Source organism: Hyperolius riggenbachi, chromosome 3 (genome assembly GCF_040937935.1).
Source record: "Hyperolius riggenbachi isolate aHypRig1 chromosome 3, aHypRig1.pri, whole genome shotgun sequence".
Taxonomy (NCBI): Eukaryota; Metazoa; Chordata; class Amphibia; order Anura; family Hyperoliidae; genus Hyperolius; species Hyperolius riggenbachi.
In genome coordinates, this window is record NC_090648.1 from 67,081,460 (window position 1) to 67,108,258 (window position 26,799).

Here is a 26,799-nt window from a genome sequence, read left to right on the forward strand (position 1 = left end):
TTAAAAGTGGTTAAAAACAGTTTTAAAAAGTTTGTTTATAAACAAACAAAATGGCCACCAAAACAGGAAGTAGGTTTATGTACAGTATGTCCACACATAGAAAATACATTCATACACAAGCAGGCTGTATACACCCTTCCTTTTGAATCTCAAGAGATCATTTGTGTGTTGCTTTCCCCCTGCAGCCATCTTCCACTGAAGTGTCAGGCTGTTTCTTCCTGCAGAGTGCAGACAGCTGTGCCTGTATATGTAATTCCTCAGTATGTGAAAGCCCAGCCAGCTCAGAGGAGGATTTATCCAGCTTGTAAAAGATAAGAGAGAAGAGAGAAGCTGCCCTAATCTAATTAATACACAGGCAGTGTGCAGAGAGGGGCCTGGAGGGGGGAGATGCATCACAGAACCACAACACTGAAGAACTTGGCAGCCTTCCAGACACAGGCTGACAAGTCTGACAAGAGAGAGATAAGTTGATTTATTACAGAGACTGTCATAGTACAAAGTGCTGCAGTAAGCCAGAACACATTAGAATAGCTTTTGGAACTTGTAGGATGATAAAAAACAGGATGCAATTTTTGTTACGGAGTCTCTTTAATGTCTACTGCCCACCTTCCTCCCTTATAAAGTTCCATGGTGTCTAGTGGTCCTCCCTCCCCTATACAGGTCCCTGGAGTCTAGAGACTCCCACCCATGTGCTCTAGGGCTTTACCTCCAATATAGCTTCCCTACTGGTCTAGAGTGGGTCATACATAATGCAAAGTGGGGAAACCAACTACATGAGGGCCAGATTTGGCCGTGGCTGGAGTATGACATGCATGAATTAGGAGATTAATAAGAACTTTATGATAAGTATTGTGAATAGAGCTGAGATATTTCAACCCCCTTATTATGGCTCTGTACAAATTAACAAGCGTTTGCATATAGTATAATAAATAAAACAATTGTGACCTACACAAAAACAATCAAAATATATCACATGCTAGTCAGCATTGCATAGCATAACACATTCGCACACTAAGAACGGCTGTTTGATACATCTTCTGTTATTTCTCAACATTATTTTTACAGATACAGAAGCATCTCACGTGACGTCACACGTCCACTGCTGGCACAATCCTCTCTGCCCGTACGCCATTTGGCTTCAGCACGCACCGTTACGTGGTGCTACTCAAGTCACATGATTCTTCTAAACAGCGTAGCTTGGCGGGCGCAAAGTCACGTGACCTCGGCTGCTGCGCTGGTTGGAAGTCACATCTCTCTAGCGGCTGCAAAGAAATGCCGGTTTTGTAGTCGGTGGACGAAGAGAACGGGGACGCCGGGTAATGCGCCGTAGAAAAGCTTGGCCTTGTTTTCTGACGTGAGAATTGTTATGGGGTTTCTGATTGGTGGCGAGTCTCGCCTAATCAACTCACAAGCTGAAGTCACTTGTTGTGCTGCAACTGCCAAAGGGTTGCTGTGTGCAGGGTGAGCGTGCTTCCCCTTCCTGATAAGACACCTGGTGGGATGACCAAAGGAAGGTAGCAGGGGCCATCACAGCAAAATGAAGAAAGGCACTTGCTCTAGAACCCTGTTTGTAACAAAGGATGGCCGCCCCATGCGGTTCTATGTGCGGCCAGGACCCCTGAAGAGGAAGTTGTCACCTCTAATCGTTGAAGGCGGAGGTGTGGTGTGCCACATCCAGGAGCCTGGGGCTTTTCTTCTGGCCGACCCTATTGAGCAATGTGTGGCGCCTGGGTATGTCTCCACTGCCTACATTACTGACTGTGTCTCCAGCAACCGCAGCCTGTCCCCCCGGGCCTATCGTCTGCTGCCGCCCTGGAACCGAAGCAAGAACAGAGTGAAGGACAAGTCCCCTCTTTTTACAAAGAGCCCTACCAAAGAGAGTCCAGGAAAGGGCAACAGGGATCACCCTACATCTACAGTGACCCACCCAAGAGCTGAACCTGATGAACCAGAGAACCGCATTGAGCAAATTGAGAACAGTGGTACAAAAATAAACTATGAAAAGGATGATAAAATAAATATGAGCCCTGCTGGCAGAGCTGGAATGAAACAAACCGTTCAAGTGTGTAATGATGTACCTAATAACAACACCAGTGAAGAAGTGGCCAGGGGACTTGTAGAAGGCCACAAGAAAATAGTGCATGCTGCTGCTGTCCACAGTACATCAGCAGATGAGCCCTCTGGTCAGGAAGGTGGTCAGCAGCATCCACCTGCTTCGAGCAAGACTGCTGTAGAACAGGAGCTGAGTGGAGAAGTTGTTCCTGATACAGTAAATGACCTGGAGGCTGGAACAGATCATGAAAGCAACCTTGTGATAGATGAAGAATCTCTTTTTAAGATGGAGTATATGAGGCCAAAAAGAAAACTGAGAACTGACAGGCATCGGAGCTGCGAAGGAATCCAGCAGAAAACAAATGCAAAGCAACGTAAAGTAGTAAGCCAAGCAGATGTACACGAGATACCCAGAGATGCTGTACAGAATACAGCGCAAAACATTTCTCATTCCTCTGAGGCTCAAGTTGATGTAGAAGAGAGAATTGAGAAAACTGCAGAAGCAGAGAGTAGCGCACTAGAGAACTCTACTGCCAAGAAATCAGACAAGTGGCCTACAGAAAAGCAGGGTGAATTGGATACCTCTCTTGTGACTGCCGACTCTTCTCCTGCACTGAAACAGGGAAGAATGTTCTTTACTGAAGAGGAAGATATCGCCATCATGCAGTATGTCAGAGATAATGTCTCCTCCAAAAGGACTGTCACTGGCACGTTGCTTTGGAAGGACATGGAGACAAGAAAAGTGCTGAACAGAACCTGGCAGTCCATAAAAGCGCGTTATGTTAACTTTCTTGTCAACCAAAAATACAAACTACAACATGCAAGACTTTCTCTTGATAACAAGGACTCTGTAAAAATACCCAGAGATGTTGTACAGACTACAGCGCAAAACCTTTCTCATTCCTCTGGGGAACAAGTTGATGTAGAAGAGAGAATTGAGGAAACTGCAGAAGCAGAGAGCAGCGCACTTGAGAACTCTACTGCCAAGAAATCCGACAATAGGCCTACAGAAAAGCAGGGTGAACCAGTCACCTCTCTTGTGAGTGCCAACTCTGCTCCTGCACTGAAATGGGGAAAAATGCCTTTTACTGAAGAGGAAGATATCGTGATCTTGCAATATGTCAAAGATAATGTCTCTTCCAAAAGGACTGCCACTGGCATATTGCTTTGGAAGGACATGGAAGCAAGAAAAGTGCTGAACAGAACCTGGAAGTCCATGAGAGCGCGTTATTTTAACTTTCTTGTCAACCAAAATTACAAACTACAACATGCAAGACTTTCTCTTGATAACAAGGACTCTGTAAAAACTCCCAGAGACGTTGTACAGACTACAGCGCAAAACATTTCTCATTCCTCTAAGGCACAAGTTCTAGAAGAGAGAATTGAGGAAACTGCAGGAGCAGAAAGTAGGGCACTAGAGAACTCTACTGCCAAGAATTCAGACAAGCGGCCTACAGAAAAGCAGGCTGAACCGGCCACCTCTCTTGTGAGTGCAAAGTCTTCTCCTGCACTGAAACAGGGAAAAGTGCCTTTTACTGAAGAGGAAGATATCGCCAGCCTGCAGTATACCAGAAATAATATCGCTTCCAAAAGGACTGTTACTGGCACATTGCTGCAAAACAGTCCTCATTCCTCTGAAGAGCAAGTTGATATAGAAGAGAGAATTGAGGAAACTGCAGAAGCGGAGAGAAGCCCACTAGAGAACACTACGGCCAAGAAATCAGACAATAGGCCTACAGAAAAGCAGGCTGAATCGGGCACCACTCTTGTGAGTGCCAACTCTTCTCCTGCACTGAAACGGAGAAGAATGTTCTTTACTGAAGAGGAAGATATCACCATCCTGCAGTATGTCAGAGATAATGTCTCCTCAAAAAGGACTGTCTCTGGCTCATTGCTTTGGAAGGACATGGAGACAAGAAAAGTGCTAAACAGAAACTGGCAGGTCATTAAAGCATATTATTTTAAATATCTTGTCAACAAAAAATCCAAACATATACATGCAAGACTTTCTCTTGATAACAAGAGCCCTGTAAAAACACCCAGAGATGATGTACAGACTACAGCCCAAAACATATCTCATTCCTCTGAGGCACAAGTTGATATAGAAGAGAGAATTGAGGAAACTGCAGAAGCAGAGAGTAGCGCACTAGAGCACTCTACTGCCAAGAAATCCGACAATAGGCCTACAGATAAGCAGGCTGAATCGGACACCTCCCTTGTGAGTGATGACTCTTCTGCTGCACCAAAACGGGGAAAAATGCCCTTCACTGAAGAGGAAGATATCGCCATCTTGCAGTACATCAGAGATAATGTCTCTTCCAAAAGGACTGTCACTGGCACATTGCTTTGGAAGGACATGGAGACAAGAAAAGTGCTGAACAGATCCTGGCAGTCCATGAGAGGACGTTATGTTAAATATCTTGTCAACCAAAAACACAAACTACAGGATGCAAGACTTTCTCTTGATAACAAGGGCTCTGTAAAAATCGAAGATTCCAAATTAGAATTTGCAAATGTGACCTGTTCTACTCCTTTGTTTAATGCTGACCCTCAGAAGTCGAGTACAGATTCAAACCGCTCTCCTGAGGCCTCTCAGAGATCCTGTGATAGACAACCTGGTGTTTCCATGAATTCTCCTCAGGGACATAATGGCACACAACACGTCTCTTCACCTCAGACTCCTCAAAGACATAATACCATACAACATAGTTGCTCAGGTGTAACTCCTCGGGGACTTAATACCACACCATGTGGGTCTTCATCTGAGGCCATTAAGAAACATATCGTCACCCCACACTGTTCCCCAACTGAGACCCAACAAGAATTTAATACCAAACATGGTTCTGAGACCCCACAGAGACCTAATACCACAGAACATTCTTCTTTGGTTGAGCTTCCTCTTAGACATAGTCCCACACGACCTGGTTCCTCAGTTGAGGCATCTCAGATACCTAGTCCCACACAACTTAGTACCTTGGCTCAGGACCCTCAGAGACCTAATACCATACCACCTGAGACATCTCAGAGCAGTACCGCACTACACGATTCTTTGGCCGACACCCCTCAAAGACATCTTATGAGACGACATGGTGCCACTGCGGAATCACCTCATAAATCTGATATCGCACAGCATGGTTACTCTCTTGAGACTTCTCAAAAATGTAATGGTATACCACCCACTGACTCTACTCAAACACCTCAGATATGTGAAACCACAGAAATTGGCACCTCTGGAGATACCCCTCAAAAATGTGTTCGCACAAAACATGGTACGTCACCATCTGCTAGTACTCTTGAAAATAACAATTTTGCAAAGCATAGTTTCTCTTTAGCACATAAGAAAAAGTATTTAAAGGACAACTGTAGCAAGATGGCTATGGAGGCTGCCATATTTATTTCCTTTTAAGCAATACCAGTTGCCTGGCTGTCCTGCTGATCCTCTGCCTCTAATACTTTTAGCCATAGACCCTGAACAAGCATGCAGCAGATCAGGTGTCTCTGACATTATTGTCAGATCTGACGATTAGTTGCACGCTTGTTTCAGGTGTTTTCAGACACTACTGCTGCCAAATAGATCAGCAGGGCTGCCAGGCAACTGGTATTGTTTAAAAGGAAATAAATATGGCAGCCTTCACAGTCCTCTTGCTACAGTTGTCCTTTATGTCAGATTGGTAACGAGCCTTCATTTCAAATGTTACGTTAGGTGAGATCGCGTAATTAATTTTAGAAAGGCTCTCTGGCATTTTTAATTTACCGTGGAGCACTTATCCACTGCCCAATAAAACTATGCCTTTCCCACCCCCGTTTTATTTATTTTTAATTATAATGTCAGGTTTCATTGCTATTTAAAGAGACACTGAAGCGGAAAAAAATATATGATATAATGAATTGGTTGTGTACTATGAATAATTACTAGAAGATTAGCAGCAAAGAAAATATTCTCATATTTTTATTTTCAGGTATATAGTGTTCTTTCTAACATTGCATCATTCTATAATATGTGCAGATTACACAACACTCAGCATTCAAAATGATTCTTTCAGAGCAGTCTGTGAACTAATGACCTCTCCTCTGCCAGAGGAAAAGTAAATAGTTAACTAACAGTTGAGATAATAAAAGTCAGAAAACGACCCTCTCCACGACTTTGAAAGTCGTAGAGATAATGGCTTTTTTGTATAGAGATAACAGCTGGAGTTTCTTAACTCTTCCTGTACTGGAAGCAATTAGACTGATGTATCTGATCTTAATGTTTTATTTCTTAGCTGTACTACACATATAAATCATAATATCATAGTTTTTTTTTTCGCTTCAGTGTCTCTTTAAAGTAGCTTTAGGCCTGGAACCCACTAGGGCGTTTTTGGCAGCGTTTTGGGATCACCGGCGAGTCCCAACAACGATTTGTCAATGTGAGTGAGGGGGAAACCATTAGCCAATTACGATTAGCGGTAATCTCAAACTCAGTACATGCAGCATTTTGAGCGCTCAATGCAAACAACGAGGTACAGACTAACCAGCAAGCTCATGGTGACCCAGAACGTATTGGAGTGTGTAAGGGACTACAATGGTCCTAAAAGCCCCCTTACTAAGATGTTAAGAAAAACAAAAATTTGCTTTCCTAAAACAGAAAGAATTTGCGATAATTCAGGTTGGAGTGAGCTCGAGATGTCTCCCAGAGCACCACTGCTGAATATATGCAAATTAACCATTGTACCCTTAGAAGCTAAACACACCTCCAGAACCGCTGGATTGCAATGATGTGTCAGCTTGTTAAATTGTACAGAGCCATAATAATCCCAACATGCATACAGACTGTTTCGGATTGTTTGATCCTCATCAGTGCATGGCATGGATTAATTTGGCTCTATGGAGTAGGGCTTGTAAACCGAGAGGTACAGACTAACCAGCAAGCTCATGGTGACCCAGAACGCATTGGAGTGTGTAAGGGACTACAATGGTCCTAAAAGCCCCCTTACTAAGATGTTAAAAAAAAAAAAAAATTGCTTTCCTAAAACAGAAAGAATTTGCGATAATTCAGGTTGGAGTGAGCTCGAGATGTCTCCCAGGCACCACTGCTGAATATATGCAAATTAACCATTGTACCCTTAGAAGCTAAACACACCTCCAGAACCGCTGGATTGCAATGATGTGTCAGCTTGTTAAATTGTACAGAGCCATAATAATCCCAACATGCATACAGGGTACAATGGTTAATTTGCATATATTCAGCAGTGGTGCTCTGGGAGACATCTCGAGCTCACTCCAACCTGAATTATCGCAAATTCTTTCTGTTTTAGGAAAGCAAATTTTTGTTTTTCAATGCAAACAACATAAGCGCTGCATAAATCGCTTATGAAAGCAATTATGCAGCGCTTTGCGGGGCCGAGCAATCATTTATACAATAAAACTTTAAATACTTACCCGGTGTCTTGATTGCCGCCTTCTGTTTGTAGCTCCGCCCCCTAAAGTAAGAGGTCACACGAGGTCTCTGATTGGTCCTAGAGAAGTACCTATGACCTCTTCCTTTAGGGGGCGGGGCTACGGACGTAAGAAGGTCACTGGGTAAGTATAATAAAAGTTTCATTTAAAAAAAATGAAGAATGACCAATTGGAAGCGATGTACAGTTTACTGTACAGCACTTCCAAGCGCCGGGGAATCAGAATCGCTGCACACAGCGCTGCGGCGATTTTAAGCCTCGTACACACGAGGCACAAATGTAGCAAGGGAGCAAAAAAAAAAAAAAAAGCAACGACAGCTCGTCGACAGATCCCTCTGTGCAGCAGCCGTACACACGGCGCACAGAGGGAGAGAGATGCGGTGGAAGCTGTCGCCGAAGATTCCTCCCCCCCCCCCCCGCCGAAAGCTCCGTCCATGGTAATTGGGTTGCTGTCGCTAGTCCGCATACACACGGCGGACTAGTGACAGTTGTGGCGACAGATGTTGCCGGCGATTGGCCACAGCTCTAACTAGCGACGGTTCGTGGCGTGTGCGTTATACACACGGGGGACCTGTCGCCGCAACACGCACGTGGTTGCGGCGACAGTTGTAGCCCCTTTGTACAGAGAACCTGTACTGAAAAAAAAGGCCCCCGGGGTGGTACTTACATCGGGTGGGGAAAGCCTCTGCATCCGATTGAGGCTTCCCGCATTCTCCTCAGTCCCACGGTGGTCCATCTAGGCCCCTCCAAAGCCACAGCCAACAAATTGTCAGGCTGTGGCGCAGTAGCGCCTGCAATATTTACCTTCCCTGGCTCCAGCACAGACGTAGTAGCGGCTCTCAGCTGGGATCAGGTGTAAATGGCCGACCCCAGTTGAGTTTGCTCTACTGCGCAGTCGCAAGTTGCCTGTGCAATAGAGCAGACCTGACTGGGATCGACGATTTGTGCCTGATACCAGCTGAGAACCACTACTGCGCCTGCGCTGGAGCCGGGGAAGATATATATTGCAGGCGCTACTGCTGAGACCGGACTGAGGACGACTGGGGAAGCCTCATCGGATCAAGATGCTTCCCCCTGCCGAGGTAAGTTCCTTCCAGGGGCTGTTTTTTTCAGTACAGGTTCTCTTTAAAGGATACCCAAGGTGACGTGACCATGGATGCTCAAATAACGAATTCGGATGAAGCTGGGATAACCGGCAAGGAGGTTAAAGGACAACTGAAGCAAGTGATATGGAGGCTGTCATATTTATTTCCTTTCAAAGTGAACCAGAGACGAAGCATCCTCATGTATTTTAACATATATATCAGTGGGAACATTAGAGAAAACACCTACCCTGCTCTCTTTCATTCTTCACTGCTCAGCTTGCTTCTTATCAGCCCTGATAAAACCCCCGACTGGAGCATTCAGTCTGGCTTTGCTCAGGAATTTTTATAGCAGAGTCATTATAGCAGAGCCACAAGGGGGCAGGCTTGGGCTTGAAAAGACATCAGAGAAGACAGACTCGGCTATAATGATTCCTGAGCAAACCAAACTGAATGCTCAGTTAGGGATTTTATCAGGGCTGATTAGAAGCAAACTGAAAAGTGAAGAATGAAACAGAAAGTGGAAAGTGGGGGTAGGTGTTTTTAAAGAGAACCAGAGACAAAGCACCCTCATGTATTTTACCATATAGATCAATGGGAACATGACAGAATACACCCACTGTGCTCTTTGTTTCATTCTTCGCTGCTCAGTCTGCCTGCTATCAGCTCTGATAAGAATCCCTGACTGAGCATTAAGTCTAGCTTGGCCCTGTAATGATTATAGCTGAGTCAGTCTTCTGTCTTTTCAAGCCCAAGCCTGCCCCCTTGTGGCTTTGCTTCCCTGCTATGTATCCTCGTAGCAGGAAAGCAGAGCCAGGAGGGGGCAGACTTGGGCTTGAAAAGACATCACAGAAGACTGACTCAGCTATAACATTCCGGGGATAAAGCTAGACTGAATGCTCAGTCGGGGATTCTTGTCAGGGCTGGTAACAAGAATACTGAGCAGTGAATGATGGAAAAAAGAGCATGGTAGGTGTTTTCTTTCATGTTCCCATTGATATATATAGTAAAATACATGAGGGTGCTTCGTCTCTGGTTCTCTTTAAGGGAAATGCCATAGCACACCTTTGTGCTTGCTATGGCGAATCCGTCACCGCTCACGTCTTGGTTCCAGTGATCAATTTTGGCCCACTTTGCATTTGAGTTTGACACCCCTGTATAAGTGGACTTACAGTTTTAGAAGGCATGTTTATTGGATTAGGGATTGTATGTAGGAGAAAATCACTCTTTTCTTTTTTGCTACTCAGGTGATGGAATGCTGACCTTCAGTCCTCCAGCAAAGAGCCCTTTTCCTGATAGGGAAACCTCAAGTGACTTGGACGACCTACACATATTTGAGATTGCTAACATGGAATTTGAGGTATGCTATTTGTGCTGGTTTAATGTCTGTTGATCACACTGCAGATCCGTGAGCCTACAAACGGTCTGAAAGAATACTTGAGACACATAACAGCGTGAAACAGATGATTTACAAAACTGCCGCGATCCTTTCTGATCCCCATGTCCTCTGCTCCACCCAAACAGTACTTCCTGCATGATAGCCAAGTGTTGGCAGCATTAGGGTCCGTATTTCTGTTCCTGGCCAGGAATTATCTGCATGGAGTTTGCATGCTCCCCTGAGTGTCTTCTGGTTTCCTCCTACATCCCAGTCCTACTGGGAGGTTAGTTGGCTTTCCCTCCAAATTAGCCCTAGGCCTGGAGACATGAGTCTGACAGGGATATTCAATTGTTAGGTACAGTAACATGGGAATACTTACTTATATCTGTGTCCACAGCAAAGGTTGTGGTTGATCATTAAGGTGCGTACACACGTCCAACCTTACGCCTTATTGTCGTTTAAACTGGTCTTTTGAACGACTTGAAGTGCAAACAACATGTCGTTCAAATGTGCGTACACACTGACCAACAAAGCGGCTGATATCCTAATTTACAACTTGCTAATGGACAATGGACTGGATAGAACAATGGACTAGATTAAATGACTGGTCAAACGACTGTATGTTTGAACGTCTATTAGTTGAACAAAAGACTAGAAGTCATTTGTACACACATACGGACCTCGACTGCACGTACACATGTCTTGTTCAAACGGCAAGATGGGCAGAAATTCAGGACGTATGTACATACCTTTAGCCCTCTCTTTCAAGGTTAGCTGAACTTGTTTGTCGAGCAGTTTAGCTGCACAGCTGCCAGCCATGAGTGTCATTCAGCTGCAATTACATGCAGCCAAATGGTAGCGTTTGGTAACACCACGTGTCAATTGGCGTTACCTGGCGGTGAAAAAACATCTCTTATTGTGTCGGAGAACGGCAACCGCCATGCTCAGATACAATTCCATGGGGATGGTACCTGCCCACCTGCTGGTAGCAAAGGGCGGGCAGGTAGACAGGAGCAGCTGACAGGCGGTATATTCACCTCCTTTCAGCTGTTCGTAGAAAAGATGCCTTAGGGTCCTTCTACATTATATCAGTTGCTGTCCGCTGTAACTGAAAGGACTACTGATGTGGAGTCCAGTGTCCATGTTTCCCTATGGCCCCCTTTCACACTAAATGCTGAAAAACTGAAACTTTTCACAATACGCTGCTATGGAGAAAAATATGCATTAAAACGCAATGCAAACGCATTAAGTGTGAACGGGCATTAAGACTGACACTGCAAACAGTAAGCACTATACAGACATGTCACCTGGGTATAGCCACATGGCATGTACTGTGTCTATGGATACAGTGGTGTGGCGCATGATCAAGCAGGCATTATTATTATTTATTGTATTTATAAAGCACCAACATATTACACAGCGCTGGACAATAAATAGGGATACATACATTGCAACAAGGGGTGACAGACAGAGCGGTAGAAAACGGTTATACAACATAGCACAAGGTTATACTGTACATGCAATCAGGGTATAAAATGCATTTTACAGAGACCCGGCAAAACAAGTACGAGTTAGTCCATGAGAAGGGTGTCATCGCTTGGGTAGCAAAATTAAGGACACACTAAGGAAGGGTTTGGGGATGGGGGGGGGGGGGGGGGGGGGTGCCAAAGGCTTACAATCTAAAGGGTCGGGGAGGGACACATTGGGTAGGGCTGTGGGAAAGGTGGTTGACTGAGAGAGTTAGTGTGGTAGATGTGGGGTAGGCCATTTTAAAGAAATGGGTTCTGAGGGCTTGCTTGAAGGTGTTGAAGGAAGAAGTGAGTCTGAGGGGGAGTGGAAAGGAATTCCATAGGGTGGGGGCAGCTCTTGAAAAGTCTTGTAGGCGTGCATGGGATTGAGAAATGCGTGGGGAGGTCAGGCAGAGATCATTGGAGGACCGGAGGGGGCGGGCAGGTATATCTGTTGACAAGCTCAGAAGTGTAGGTTGGCCAGGTCTTGTAGATTTGTAGGTAAGGCACAGAACCTTTTTTTTTTTTTTTTTTTTTTTTCTTTTTTTTTTTTTTTTAAGTTTCTTTTTTATTAAGTTTTTAGAAACATACATTGAAATATAACATTCCCCAAAACAGACGAGGATACAAACAGAAAAAGAGAACACTTAGAAGAGGACTACAAACGGACACTATACATAGATATTTTTATACATATGGATGATTAACGTCAAACTTGAGAGAGATTAGGTCTCGATAAGAAAAAAATTGAATACAGTGCATGACATATGATCCGCTAATTTCACAGGTAATTCAACAGACTCCTTTTTTTTTTTTTTTTTTTTAATATAATAATTCACCCCACCTCCACCTCCAAGCCACATCCATTTAGGTGCAAAAGCACCGAGTTCCCAACAGGGGTTTGGGCCTGCTAAGAATGGTGTATTTGAGTGTACCTCTAGAGTGTACATGAAATAAATGGATCTATTCCCTCTGAACCACCTGTAATAGTGCTAGTTTTTATTCTGCGGACAGTGTATCCCGGTTCTTGATCCAAACACCCCAAAGTTTTTGGAATTTATTAGCACAACCCCTAGCGATGTATGCTGCCTTGTTTAAGTGCAGAGATGAGTTCATTAAATTTTTCCAGAATGAAATTGTTGGGGGGTCTTGTTGTTTCCATTGTAAAAGAATGGATTTTCTGTAGTAAGATAGCAGGAGTCCAAGACACAGAACCTTAAAACTGGTCCTGAAGCAGATAGGGAGGCAGTGTAGGGTTTTGCAGAGGGGAGAAGTGGAAGCATAGTAGTGGGAAAGTCTGATGAGTCTAGCTGCTGCATTCATGACTGATTGAAGCGGTGCAATGTGTTTCAAGGGGAGGCCAGATAGTACGGCATTGCAGTAGTCAAGGCAGGAGATGATGAGGGCATGGATGAGAAGCTTGGTAGTGTCTGGGGTCAGAAAGGGGCGGATTTTGGAGATGTTGCGAAGGTAGAAGTTGCAGGTTCTGGTAACATTTTGGATGTGGGGGGTGAAGGAGAGATCAGAGTCTAGGGTGACGCCCAGGCAACGGGCCTGAGAGGTAGGGTGGATGGTAATGCTGTTGATAGTGACGTGAATAACTGGGAGGGGTGGTGCAGCACGAGGCGGGAAAATTATGAGCTCGGTTTTATCCAGGTCAAGCGTCAGGAACCTAGCTGACATCCAGGAGGAGATGGTTGAGAGGCAGGAGGAGACCTTGTCCATGGAGGAGGGGGGGAGATTGGGGGTGTGGAGATAGATTTGGGTATCATCGGCATATAGGTGGTATTTGAAGCCCAGGGAGTAGATGTGTTTGCTGATAGAGGAGATGTGAATTGAGAACAGTAGGGTGCCCAGACCTGGGGGACTTCGACCAAGAAGGGGGTAGGAGTTGAAGAGGAACCATTGAAAGAGGTGGTGAAGCGGTGATGAGAGAGGTATGAGGAGATCCAGGCCAGGGCGCTATCACAAATCCCTAAGGACTGAAGGAATTGAAGGAAGCGGGAGGGGATGGTCAACTGTATCAAATTCTGAGGACAGGTCAAGGAGTAGCAGGATGGAGTAGTTTCCTTCAGCTTTGGCAAGGGTAAGGTAATTTACTACCTTGACTAGAGCGGTTTCTGTTGAGTGAGCAGGGCGGACACCAGATTGTAGGGGGTCGAGTAGGGAGTTGGTGCTGAGGTAGTGCGAGATGCGTCTGTGGACCAGGCGTTCGAGGAGCTTTGAGGCAAAAGGGAGGAGAGAGATTGGGCGGTAGTTGGAGGGTAGGGAGGGGTCGAGTGAGTGTTTTTTAGCAGGGGAAGTACAGTGGCATAGGACACCAGTGTACACTATGCTAGATTGGCTAGATACACTAAACAGCTCAGGTTGGCCAGGTCCCCACTGGTGGGGCCAACCATGCAGAGACAACACATATTTATTTTTTAACACAAGGTCGTCATCCTTACCTGCACAATGTGCTAACACCCTTTCCCAGGTGCAGGATAGTTGTCTTTTGGATGCCATTAGTGCCATACAAGTAAAAACACTGTTGGCTTATTCGCTAAGTGGCGTTTACTAATCAAGCGCGCCGGATGTCTAAACCACACCACAGGGCTGCTGTACCTTCTCATACAAGTCAATCAGCCGTCTAATGATCCAATCTTTTTCATCCAAATTCACCAAATCAGTGTAGTACAAGGGTAAATTGAGTGAATATATTGAATGGATAATTTAGGCAGTTCACTTATATTACATAAGAGATTAAATTATTAGTGGCCACCAGTAGACAAAAATTGTCTAGCACAGGAGCGCGCAAGCTTTTTCAGTCTCATTCCTCTCTTCCCTCCCTGCAGCGTTTTGTGTGGTGAGTGATGACAGGTTACTCACCCAATCACAGCTTCTTCCAGCTTCTCCACGGCCACAGTGGTGTCATGTGACACGCACTGACTGCAGGTCACATGACGTAGCTGTGGCAATAGAGATTGGTGCTGGCAGCTGCCATTGGGTGAGTTAAACCTGTCATTAGGCTCGCAGGAAGGGAGGAGAGGAACCTGGGTACGGTCCATGGACTGTAGATTGCCCGGCTCTGGTCTAGTGTGTACAAAGCTTTAGTTCTATGCGTGATGATGGGATTTACATTCATTTGTAAAAAGAAAACATTTATAACTTATAAAGCCTGCCTTTTATTAAAATATATATTTTTCCATTGTACAGATTGATGACATCGCAGATAGTGGCGAGGAGGCTCCAATGGCCGACTCGCCGGAGGAACCAGCCGGCACCAGTAGTGCGCCCTCTGCGGATGAACCTTCCACTGCCTCAGAAGCATCTGATCACAATGGCCTTCAGAAAGCCATCACCGACATGATGGGAGAGTTTAAGCTGACTATGTACTGCGTAATGCAGGCCCTCTATTTCAACAACGGAGAGCTGGGCAGCACCAGACACTTCCTCCGCACCGGGGCGCGCCCCGACGGCTACCCCATCTGGGAGCCCCAGGATGACTTGGACCTTAAAAGGAATGACCCTTCCACACAGACGCATTTAGTAGAGAAATACGGCGCCAATAATGTAGCTAAAAGACTGGCTTTTTTGTCGAGTTAGCAGAAGTATCTTAGAGTGAATTAAAGAGGGACTTTAACCAAGGTTTGAACTTCATCCGAGTCAGTAGCTGATACCCCCTTTCCCAGCAGAAATCTTTACCTTTTCTCACATAGGTCATCAGGGGGTTCTGTATGGCTGATATTGTGGTGAAACCCCTCCCACAGTGTGATATCATCACCATGCCCCTGACTGTTTGCTGTCTGTGAACCTCATTGCATTGTGGGAAATAACATCTTTTTCCAACTGCCAAGCAAGCAATATCTCCCTCTGTGCATAGAACTCTCAGTAACGAACATTCGGTACAGATCACCTGGCGGAACTAAAGATGTCACCACATTTCAGAATGTAAATCAGGGAGAGGAAAGATTTTACCATGAGCAAACACTGACTAAATAACCCATAAGTTAATATTGTAAAAAAAAAATAGGGAATTTAACTAGTTTATGTTCACTGCATTTCTTCTTTAGAGAACTGAGCACCAATGTAAACGGTTTTTGTTTTTTTTTCAAATGTAGCTTCAGATAAGGAGGGAGCTTCCAAACTGAGTGTTCCATTTGGGGAAGCAATATTACTCACCTACAGGGTGCTGCTCCTCTGGTCCCCCCCTCCTGTTTCAGGCTGGCCGCAGTTAGTATCTCCTGGCAATGCTGTGAGCATGTGCGCTGAAAGATGTAGAATGTGAATGCTAGTACATTCTCTGCACTTGCACCCACAGACTACATCTCCCAGCATGCATTGCAGCGCACTCACAACACTGCTGAGAGAAACGGACTGTGATCGCTGTGGGAGGTTCATTTAAAAATGTTTTACATTGGCGCTGAGTTCACTTGAATATGAAGAGAATATAAACTTATAAGATGATTTGTATGTGTGGTACAGCTAAGAAATGGAACATTAGTAGCAAAGATATGAGACTCATATTGTTTCCAGTACAGAAAGAGGTAAGAAACTTCACTTGTTATCTATGCAAAAGAGCTTCTCTGAGCACTCCGCCTAATTTAGCCAGAGAGCAGTGCTATTTTCTGAAGCACTTACCGTATACATTAAAGAAACAGTGAAAGACAACTTTAGATAAGATGTTACTGCTGAGAAATTCAGAGTCATTAGCTCTGCTCTGTTTCATAGTTTAAAATGCGGAGTGTAGTTTATAAACTGCAAATATGACAGAATTATGCAATGCTATAAAAAGAAGGCTACATACCCGAAAATAAAAATATGAAACTCTTTTCTTTGCTGCTAATGTGCTATTAATTATCCACACTACACATACAATTCATTATATCATAAGTTTTTCTTCGGCTTCAGTGTCCCTTTAATGCGGTGATGTACAGCATTGTATATTATAGGTCAGTATTAATATATATATTTTTTTTTCTGTTTGGTCACCCATTCATTTTGCACCTTCACTGCTTTAATAAATCTCTGCGGCTTGTTCATATGCTATGTTGATCATGCATGTCCCTTTTGGAATGATGTAGATTTTAGTGTACAGAATTGTATAAAATACCACCTCCTTTTGATCTGTGCCTGGAATATTGTGTTTGTTGTCTTGGTTTATCTTATTTAGAAAATAACTTTTCACTTTGACACCTGAAGTGAGTAGAATATGGAGGCTGCCATATTTGTTTCCATTTTCAACGATACCAGTTGCCTGGCAGCCCTGCTGATTTATTTGGCTTCAGTAGTGTCTGAGTAACACTAGAAACAAGCATGCAGCTAATCTTGTCAGATCTGACAATAATGTCAGACACCTGATCTGCTGCATGCTTGTTCAGGGTCTATGGCTAAAAGTATTAGAGGCAGAGGATCAGCAGGGCTGCCAGGCAACTGGTATTGCTTAAGAGGGAATAAATATGGCAGCCTCCATATCATTCTTGCTTCAGTTGTCCTTTTAAAGAGAACCCAGTGGGAACATTGGGCCAAAAAATACTTATGGAGAGGAAAGCCTCTGGATCCACGCTGTTCTATGCTGCTGCCCGGGAGCACATTGCAATCACACTCCTTGTGCACGAGCTGCTCTGGTATACTGCGCAGGCATGGCTGTGCTTGCGCAGGAACAGTACGGCCGCGCTCCTGTATGAAGAGGAGTGGGGAGGAATCTGTCAAGAGCTTATCACATCCCTTTGGAGGTCCGCAGTGGGCAGGAGAGCGCCAGAAGACGATGCAGAAGCTTCCCTCTCCCTAGGTACGTATTTAACTTCTGACCTGAGGTTCTCCACTGGTACACACTTATGAGGCATGTCATCCACTGGGATCAGAACCCACTCCCTCACGTGAGGCTGTATAGGTGCACTGCTAGCCTGTAGGCTAGTGACGTGTTCTGTGCTATGAGAGGGGGGGGGGCACAGAGAGATACGGGAGAAACATGCAGCAACGGGGCAAGTAGAAAGAACAGTTTTCTCTCGGCTGAAGCAATGTGCCAGTTAAATCACTTCCTGGGGGGAGGGGGGATATTGGGATTGGGGGCCAATGTTTTCATGCAAGATTCTTGGCAGAGGTGGTCGTTAATCGGCCAACTTTTGTCTAGTGTCTGTACAAGGCTTTAGCAACTCATAAAGTAGGTAAAACAAATACTTATTTTTAGTAATTTCTTGCTTGGTGGGAGCTTTAATGATATTTTATTGGTAAAGTTTGAAAATATTTCCTTGGATAAAACTTAGTTAAGTAGTCTCTAGCATCAGTAAGAGGAAGTATGGCAACTTGTGCTATTACTGGAGCCGATAGTTTTGCAGGTGGGACCATGGCTGTGTTATTGGGCCAATCATTGCATTGATTGGCCCAATAATGGACAATAACAGAGCCATAGTCCTGCCTGCGAGACTGTCGGCGCCTGTAGAAACACAAGTTACCCTACTTCTTCCTCTTACTGCCGCTAGAGCTTGCTTTCGAGGTGGGGCTTATTTCGAGCATGCTAGAAATTCCTTCTAGGCTTTCTTTCAGGAGACGTCTTAATTTCGGGGAAACAGAATATCACTTGCGGCAAAACACTTGCAGGGAATCATCTGCGGTGCCCGCAGACACAAGTGTGATCCCTGTGCAGTAGCAGGAAACTGCCTGTAAGAGCAGCACCGCCGCACTCTGGCATGTCAGAAAATGTGCCCACGAGAACATATCAAGTTCTTGTTGGATACGTTCAGAGGACCCACACAGCAACATGGGGGGCCAAGGACGACCTCCCTATGCCAAGTTCCATTGTAACCTGCAGGGGGATATCTCTGACTGAGGGAGTCTGAGATGGTATTATAAGTTACAATACCACCCCAGACCCCCTCAGCCCCCCCCCCCCCCTGCCTAGTGCAAGTTACAAAGGCCCCCAAACCCCCTCAGTCAGACCAGAGAACCCTCTTTCCCTTTGTCAGAGCGCAGGAGAAAAAACAATAATCACCATCCAGGGAACCAGGAGACGCCTAATCCAACTCTTCCTTGGGCGACTGATTCCAACAGCTACAACACAAGTCCAGGACGTCAGTGTCATGGTGTTGTGATCATGTGGTGATCACTTGATGGGCAGCCAAGGACACTGGGCACCTAGGAGGAATCCAGTGATCGATGGCCTCTCCTGGTCTCTTCCGTTCTTTAGTTGCAACATCTCTCCCGTTATCGGTCACAATGAGCTCTATTCTCAAAGACTTCCCGCATGCGGTAAAGTACATGCGGGAAGTTTGCACCCAAAATACCGTCAAGTTTGCATTCTCTAAATTTTCCGCATGTTTTTCCCGCATGCGGTAAAAGTGCGGGATTCATGCGGAAAACTTTCCGCAAAAGTCGGTATTTTCCGCAATAAAAGATCAATTCTCAAAAATGTTCAGGCGCATCATTTCGTCGTTAATTACCGATTTTTTTTTATCACCTACAAGTAGTAGGTGATATATTCCGCATCCCATTGACTTTAATGAAGTGTGGAGGCTTAAGGGCTGTGCTTGCTGGATTTTAACTTTTTTTTTTTAACACTTTTTCATGCGACCTTTTTACCGCATCATTCCCGCATGAATAATGGCTGTTTCCGCATCTTTTTTCCCCGCATGCGGAAAACATGCGGAAAATGTTAGTGAATGTGGAAAAAATGCGGAGTTTACCGCTGGCGGGAATATATCGGTAACATTTTGCGGAAAATTTGGCTCTTTGAGAATAGAGCCCTTTGTCTTTTCCTCACCTGTCTACCTTCCCACACTGCTCACCTGCTGAAACCAGCGCAGGGGATTTGGGTGCAGCCGGCGCCACCATAGGCCGTAATAGGAGTTACGGCTGTAGCAGCGCACAGGGAGTAACGTCAGTGCCGAAGTTACTTTTAAAACCTAATAATTTGACTTCCAGCAATTGCTGGAAGCCAAATTATTTCATTCCCCACTATCCATGGTGGCCTGGAGGGGGAATAGTATTTAATACAGCCGGGAAATTGTGCAGCAGCAGGATCAGCCATATACCTGCTGAATCCTGCGCCCAAGTCTCCAGTGCCTGCATCCTCTACTGCGACGGGAGTGCGAACATGGATGAGCGCGGCCAGGACTACGCAGGCGTACTGGACGGTGACTGCCTGAAGCAAAAGTGAGTCGCGGTGAGGGAACGGAGGATCGTTCGGTAACTTTGCAGGCACAGGTCAGCTGCAGGGGGCTGGCAGAAGCCCCAGGTAAGTGACACTTTTTTTTTTTTATATCTTCAGGTCCACTTTCAGGTTCCCATTAATAATCCAGTTTCCTGTACAACTGACTGATCATTGTGATCGATTGGAAACAAACCGCTCAGGCACACCAACGGAGAGGAAAATTATTGTATGATCGATCGTTTGGGAGATTGTACCGTTATTAGGAACCCGACAGTATAAATTACAGATGTGCCATCTAGCCCAAAGAAATGAGATTTAGGAAGAAGAAGCTTAGAGAAAGCAGATGTTTTTTCTGATCTATTCCCTGCCCTGCCCTGCTCGCTGCATGGCCGCTGCACTCACATCAGGCGCCAGCAGGGGGAGACGCGCTCTTCCATTCATTCATTGCGAGATCAGTGCTGACAGCTCTTTAATGAGAGGAGCAATATGGCCGCGGCAGCCTCGGAATTCCCAGCGACGCTGAGCCTCAACGGGAGTACCAAGGTGGCGCCTGGCTTCTGCGCAAAGCACTGTGGATGTGTCGGCTGGGAACTGGGAAGGGTGGCGCATGCGCAGAAAGGACGCCGGCAGCATGGCGGATAACAGAGTGACAGAGGCGCTGCTGCAGCGGCTGCGGGATGCGGACAGCGGAGGAGTGGACAGCCTGCAGCTGGCACTGGAGCTGGGGGTGGATCACCAGCAGGTGGTGGGGGCAGTCAAGAGCCTGCAGTCTCTGGGGGAGGTGAGTATAAGAGGAGCTCTCTGATAGAGGCTGATGCAATAGCATCCTATAGAAGACACACCACGTGACACTACAGCTGTTGTGGGACTACATACCCCAGCATGCCCACTGAAGTAGCATTCCAAGGTTGTGCTGGCAACTATACTCTTCTCTAGTCTTAACCATAGCTCCCAACTGTCCCTCTTTCGGAGTGACAGTCCCTCTTTGGGAGCCCTGTCCTTCTTGCCTCCTCATTTGTCCCTCTTTCAGAACTTTGTCCCTCTTTCTATGTCAATATATATATTTATCTACTAAAAATGTGTTTGACTTTAAACTTTATTCCCATACATTACATTGACATCTTACTCATTTTAAAATGTTAATATGAAGGAAAAAGAACCAGGATAGAAAGGACCAGTGTGGTTTGAATTATAAAACATATTTTTCTTATAAAATCTTTATGGTATGTGTGACTAGGGGTGTGATGGAGGCATGGTCAGGGGGTGTGGCTTAAGTGTCCCTCTTTCTCATCTCAAAAAGTTGGGAGGTATGCTAAACAACAGTAGAGCCATCTTCAGTTCACATCATGTTTTCATGAGTATTCATAGGCAGCTTCCGCTGGATGTTTTAGTTTTGGACTCCTGAGGCTGGGTTTCTATTTCTAGGCATTGTTGTTAGAGATGGACTTGAGCTGGCTGTGCAACTGATGATTTTGTGGCCGATCAGCCATGTGGGTCGATTATTATGAAATTGCATGAAAATTGGAGCCGCAACAAGCATGCCTGATCGACGATTCAACCGATTTCAGGCTGAAATTGGTGGACTGTATCGATTGGACATGCTGAGAAATCTAAGGCCAACGTGCTTAATTAGGTGTGTGGCGTATACAGTGTGCAATATCGTAACCGAACATGATGGAATTCCCGGATGCTATCTCCTCAAATGTTATATGTGCCCCGCAGGGCTGTGCATTAAATTACTTTATCTGTCCGCTTCCGCCTAGTGTTTACTGTGCTTCCGCATTCGTTGCCCACGTGTGGCGGGCACAAAGCAGTGATGCATCTGTGACATCACACACCCGCCACACGTTATCCAACCGCATCACATGGGGAAATAATGCAAAAGCACAGTGGACAGGTAAAGTATTGTAATGCATGGGCACATAATATTTGGGGGACGGTGGCAGGAGGCTGATTCCTGAAAGATTTTAATGCGGATCTGTATTTGATTGATCTGCCCATTCATTGCTAGATGTATAGGCATTTTTGTACTTGACATCTGTTAGTCTTCAGCCTGCCTCTTTTTTAGAACAAAATAGGCTGCCTCGCTGTATCTAAACAGCATGACTGTACAGCAATAGTTCCTAATGTTTCTGTAGAAATATTGGGGAGCAGCAGCATACAGCCCACCACTAGGTGCTGCTGCAGGTTTTCTCCCAGTGCCATCTGTCGCTGTACAATAACAGCTGCTAAATAGGCAGGGGGAGGGGTTTCAGAATCATCCCAGCATCTTTCTGTGGGAGGACAGTAGATACCCCACCAATGCAGTATGAATGGCTTCACAGTAGACCAAGTTTTACAGCATAAAAGCTGTGCATTGAGCATGCCACTGAACTGGGTATTTATGTTCCTTTTTTATTTTCTCTGCAGGTAATCGAGGCGGAGCAACGTTCCAGCAAGAAATGGGAGCTGAGTGCGGAGGGGCAGGAGATTGCCCAGGAGGGCAGCCAAGAGGCCCGAGTTTATTACAGCTTACCCAAAGATGGCCTGGCACAGGCGGAGCTCATGGTCAGTCCAAATGTGTAGATTAGGGATAATCCATGAGATGCAAATTCTTCCGAGTTGATGCAAATTTTATGTAAATATACACAGATTGATAATGGAGCAATCTGTTTAAAGGGGAACTGAAGTAAGAGGTATATGGAGGCTGCCATATTTATTTCCTTTTAATCAATACCAATTGCCTGGCAGCCCTGCTGATCCTCTGCCTCTAATACTATTAGCCATAGCCCCTGAACAAGCATGCAGCAGATCAGGTGTTTCTGACTTTAAAGCCAATGGGTACCGCTGTAAAAAAAAAAGTCAGATACTCACCTAAGGAGAGGGAAGGCACTGGGTCCTAATGAGCCTTCCCTCTCCTCTCCCGGTGCCCTCGGTGCTGCGCTGGCTCCCCCGTTCGCGTCCGCCGCCGCAGGAACTTCGGAGGTCTTCGGGAGCACTCGGGCTTCTGAAGACTGGCCGCTCCATACTACGTATGCGCTAGTGCATCATAGAGGGCGCTCGCGCATGCGTAGTATGGAGCGGCCCCGTCCTCGGGAGCCCGAGTGCTCCCGAAGGCTTCCGAAACATCCCTTCGGCTGCAGAAGTGGCAGTATTTGACCGAACTGGTCGAATATTGCCACGGGGGATCCTGCGCGGGACCGGGCACCGGTAGAGGAGAGGGAAGGCTCATTAGGACCGAGCCTTCCCTCTCCTTAGGTGAGTATCTGGCTTTTTATTTTTTCAAACGGTAAACATTCACTTTAAAGTCAGATCTGACAAGACTAGCTGCATGCTTGTTTCTGATGTGATTCAGGTACTACTGCAGAGAAATAGACCAGCAGGGCTGCCAGGAAACTGGTATTGATTAAAAGGAAATAAATATGGCAGCCTCCTTATACCTCTTACTTCAGTTCCCCTTTAAACCTGGGTTTAAATTGATGGGTCTTTTCAAACTGCGTACATTTACATAAAAATTTGCATAATTTCAGAAGAATTTGCATCTCAGCCTTATGCTGCATACACACTTAAATTAAAAGTCTTTGGAAAATGAAAGATCACAGACCAATTTTACCCCCTTCTATGTAGTATGAGAGCCATACCTTCACAGTCTATTCTATGGAGCTGAACTCCCCAAAGTTGGTGTACACCTGCAAAAGGTCAGTTCCTGCAAAATGCATTCATAGTCTATATCGGCAGATCTCAATACACAATTTGTTTAACAGACATTCATCTGCAGATCAGATCCACCAGGGTGGATCTTCAGATATGCAGATGAATGTCTGTCACACAAGGTGTTTTTTTTGGGGGGGGGGAGGGGGGGGAGGGAGGGGTTGCATCAGAAGAGATCACAAAAGCATAAGTACTCAGTGGACATCAACCCTAAGGGCTCGTTTCCACTATCGCGAATCTGCATGCGTCCAACGCATGCAGATCCGCACATGTAATACAAGTGGATGGGCCTGTTTCCACTGTAGCGTTGTTGAGGTGCGTTTTTTTCAGCGTGAAAAAAACGCACAAAAGAGCCAACGATTTCGCCTGCGTCGGGAATCCGTGCGAATCGCCGCTAATGTATTTAATAGTAAAAACGCATGCGTTTGTTACATGCGTTTTTACCCGCGATTTCGCGTGCGATTTCGCACCTTTTTCAATTTTATTTAGCCCTGGCAGTGTCATGGTTAATTTCGCATGGCACCCTGCCATGCGAAATCGCAGGCGAAATCGCGGGTAAAAACGCATGTGGAAACGCATCCGCATGCGTTTTTACAAGCGTCGGAATGCGGCCGAAATCGCGTCGCAACAGTGGAAACAAGCCCTTTGACTCCCTCTACTACAAATGGGACCTTATTCACCACTCTTTTTATCCTAAGTTTTCTCCTTGGTAATATTTTCACACCTTATCAAGAAAATGCCTGTTAAAGAGAACCCGAGGCGGGTATTTTAAATCTTGAGAGGACACAGGCATGTTCTGTGCATAATCACATGCCTCTGTGCTTCTGTATTGCCGCCTCTAGTCGTTTTTTTTTTAGACACTACTTAAGAACGGGATAGGAGGCGCCCGGTCTAGGAAGCGTCACAGTATAAGTTATTACTGTAGTCGAAGTGCATCAATTGTCAAATTAATAAAAAAGCCCGAATGTTTAATCGTGACTCCTTTGAGCCCTTTTGTCCTGCCATACACCTGTGAGGTAGGACTATTTTATTATTCCATATGATATAGTGATTGGAATAACCATCCATTACAGTAATAACTCAGTGTTCTCCCCAGGCTCTTTTAGCCGGGTGCTCCACCCGGCTAGATTTGGTGACCACCCGGCTGTCATCGGCTCACCTCCTATGCTGTAAGCAGAGTTGCCCTGCATTTTCATCTCAACCCACCCGGCTACTTTTTCATGCCACCCGGCTACTATTTCATGCCACCCGGCTGGAAAAAAATTCTGGGGAGAACACTGTAACTTATACTGTGACGCTTCCTAGACCGGGCGCCTCCTATCCCGTTCTTAAGTAGTTTCCTTCCCTCATATACACTCTATATCGAGGGTGATTTGAGTCAAGCTTCCCGACGAAAAATCATTTTTCACCAGGAGCAGCGACCAGCTGGGAAGCGCAAGGCCGAGTGGAGACGGTACTTCTCCACCTGCGAACACAAGTGGTTGCCTTTGCTGCAACCCAGACTTGTGAGTATATATATTGCTTGATTGAACCTTATCCATATACACTAACGATATTGCACCAGAGTGGGCTCCCGGATCTGTTTGTGTTTTTCTCGTCGCCTCTACATATTTTTTTAGACACGTTTTTACAAAAGACTTCTTTCTAGTCAGAGGATGGGGCAGCAGTAATTTATTGGAAATAATCCCCTGACATCTGCTTCAGGCCCAGGGCTGGGTGACTTAATTCACAACACATGCCTGTTCCTTTTGTTTCAGAAACTGCCCTTTGCAAAGATTGGGTTCAGCAAGGCCATGTCCAATCGCTGGATCCGGCTGGATAAGTCCTCAGAGGGTGGCCCACGAGTCTACCAAATGGTGAGTGTTTGGACGTTACTTTTTTTGCTCTAGCTAGTTATTCACAAATTTTTTGCCATCTTCAGGCTAAAGGTGGTGAATTTACCGCCTGTCTCTTCTACCATGAGCCGGAAGGCAGCGGGCTTGATAGCGCTCGATATGGGCGGTGAAGAGGCGGACCTCTGATGGAGTCACATCTGAGCGCGGCTCTACTCAGGCGTGACTTGTTGGGGCTCTTTACCACTGGGCAACACCACCGCCTGTTAAACGATGACACGAGTGGTGTTACATATGCTGTTGTTCAGCTGCATTGACATTTCACTCGAAAGGAGGCCGTGACCAGCAGCCAAGAGGGTAATTGCTCGATAAGTGGGCAGTTTACCCATGGATCTGAAAGAGACCTTATAAGGGTGACCTATAGGCTGACATTACGGACCTTCTCCTGAAAATCCAGTTCGACTACCATGCTGATCCTCCAGGTTTGATACCTTGAGTCGCTCACCTGCAACAAATGTGTAGATAGAAATGTCAGAACACCATATGGCTATACGCTTGTTTAACTGTGGTTACCCACAATGCATCACTACTGAATATGCAAATTCTCTTTATGCCCCTGAAGCAAGGCTTACAGCCAGAACCGCTGGTGTATAGCGGTTGTATAACTTATGCATTTTACAGACTCACATCAACCTGACATGCAGACAGCCTGTTTGACTGTTGGTCCTCCTCAGTGCATGGCAGGGATTGATATGGCTCTATGGGATAGGGCTTGGAACAGTACAACAGAATATACCCAAGCAGCTCGGGGTGACCCAGAACCACTAGGAAAGTATAGGGGTCGAAAAGAGACCAAAGGTATTTTTTTGTTAATGATACATACAGAGGTCACATGGTTGCAGTGCCAGACTTCCTGTATTTCAGACATACCCCTTCCTGCGCCGTATTGTGAGGGGCTTCAAGTATTCCCCCTCCTTTCAGTGCTCGCTATATACAAAAGTTTACTATACCAGAGTTTACTGCCACGAGTTTATACTGTACTTTTATCTGTCAACAACTATTGCTATGTACAACTAGTATTACTCTATTATATTGAACTGTCTGTGTTTAAATGTTGTTGGCTCAAACTAGAAACATGTACGCTGTAGCACTCTACACAAGATAAATTGACAATTATGTTTTTTTTTTTTGTGTTTTTGAGGGGGGGAGGGGCATGCCTGGAGAGTGTCCTTCTTAGATGTGTGAACGTGTGAGTGTAAATGTTTGTTTGTTACTCTATACTTCTCCCTCACCTGCGTGAGTGGACGTTGTTTCTAAATTTTTGTTTGACTGTAACTGTTCTCTTATGCTTATAAAACCAATAAACAGGATTTAAAAAAAAAAATACAAAAGTATTCCCCTCCTTTGTGTCAGGAAGGGAGGTAGGGGGTGCTGCAGTCATAGAGCGCTATATTCAGCATTTCAAATAAGGACTGGAAAGTTTTGTACTGGTTTAAAGAGACTCTAACACAATGTTCAGCCTTATTTCTTCTATCCTAGAAGTTCCTATACCTGTTCTAATGTGGTCTGGATTACTGCAGCCTTTTCTAGTTGCACTGTCTCTGTAATATATCTACAGTAATCTTTTTTTTGTCTAGCTTTGTCGACTCGGAGGAATGGGCTGCCTCTGTAATGGATACAAGTTATGCATGCCC

The 26,799-nt window shown here is 45.4% G+C and overlaps 2 protein-coding genes across 2 annotated transcripts in view; both read left to right on the top strand.

Annotated features, from left to right (window-relative positions):
- Nucleotides 1-1,211: 1,211 nt before the first annotated feature.
- LOC137562705 (biorientation of chromosomes in cell division protein 1-like 1) lies at nucleotides 1,212-16,560 on the top strand. Its single transcript, XM_068274301.1, has 3 exons — nucleotides 1,212-5,321; nucleotides 9,817-9,929; nucleotides 14,651-16,560. The coding sequence occupies exons 1-3, from the start codon at nucleotides 1,538-1,540 to the stop codon at nucleotides 15,038-15,040; spliced, it is 4,287 nt and encodes a 1,428-aa protein (XP_068130402.1). The 5' UTR covers nucleotides 1,212-1,537; the 3' UTR covers nucleotides 15,041-16,560.
- A 3,641-nt stretch (nucleotides 16,561-20,201) lies between these two features.
- FARSA (phenylalanyl-tRNA synthetase subunit alpha) overlaps nucleotides 20,202-26,799 on the top strand; it is a 45,916-nt gene continuing 39,318 nt past the window's right edge. The window contains exons 1-3 of the mRNA XM_068274302.1: nucleotides 20,202-20,364; nucleotides 21,993-22,130; nucleotides 25,031-25,129. Coding sequence (XP_068130403.1) covers nucleotides 20,215-20,364; nucleotides 21,993-22,130; nucleotides 25,031-25,129 — 387 coding nt within the window. The 5' untranslated portion in view covers nucleotides 20,202-20,214. The remainder of the gene's footprint in view (nucleotides 20,365-21,992; nucleotides 22,131-25,030; nucleotides 25,130-26,799) is intronic.

What these genes read in the sequence shown, in the direction of transcription:
- LOC137562705 (XM_068274301.1), top strand. Translation starts at nt 1,538, where the DNA reads ATGAAGAAAGGCACTTGCTCTAGAACCCTGTTTGTAACAAAGGATGGC. An exon ending in ATGTGTTCGCACAAAACATG is followed by an intron (nt 5,322 to 9,816) that starts GTACGTCACCAT and finishes TTTGCTACTCAG; the next exon opens with GTGATGGAATGCTGACCTTC. An exon ending in TTGCTAACATGGAATTTGAG is followed by an intron (nt 9,930 to 14,650) that starts GTATGCTATTTG and finishes TCCATTGTACAG; the next exon opens with ATTGATGACATCGCAGATAG.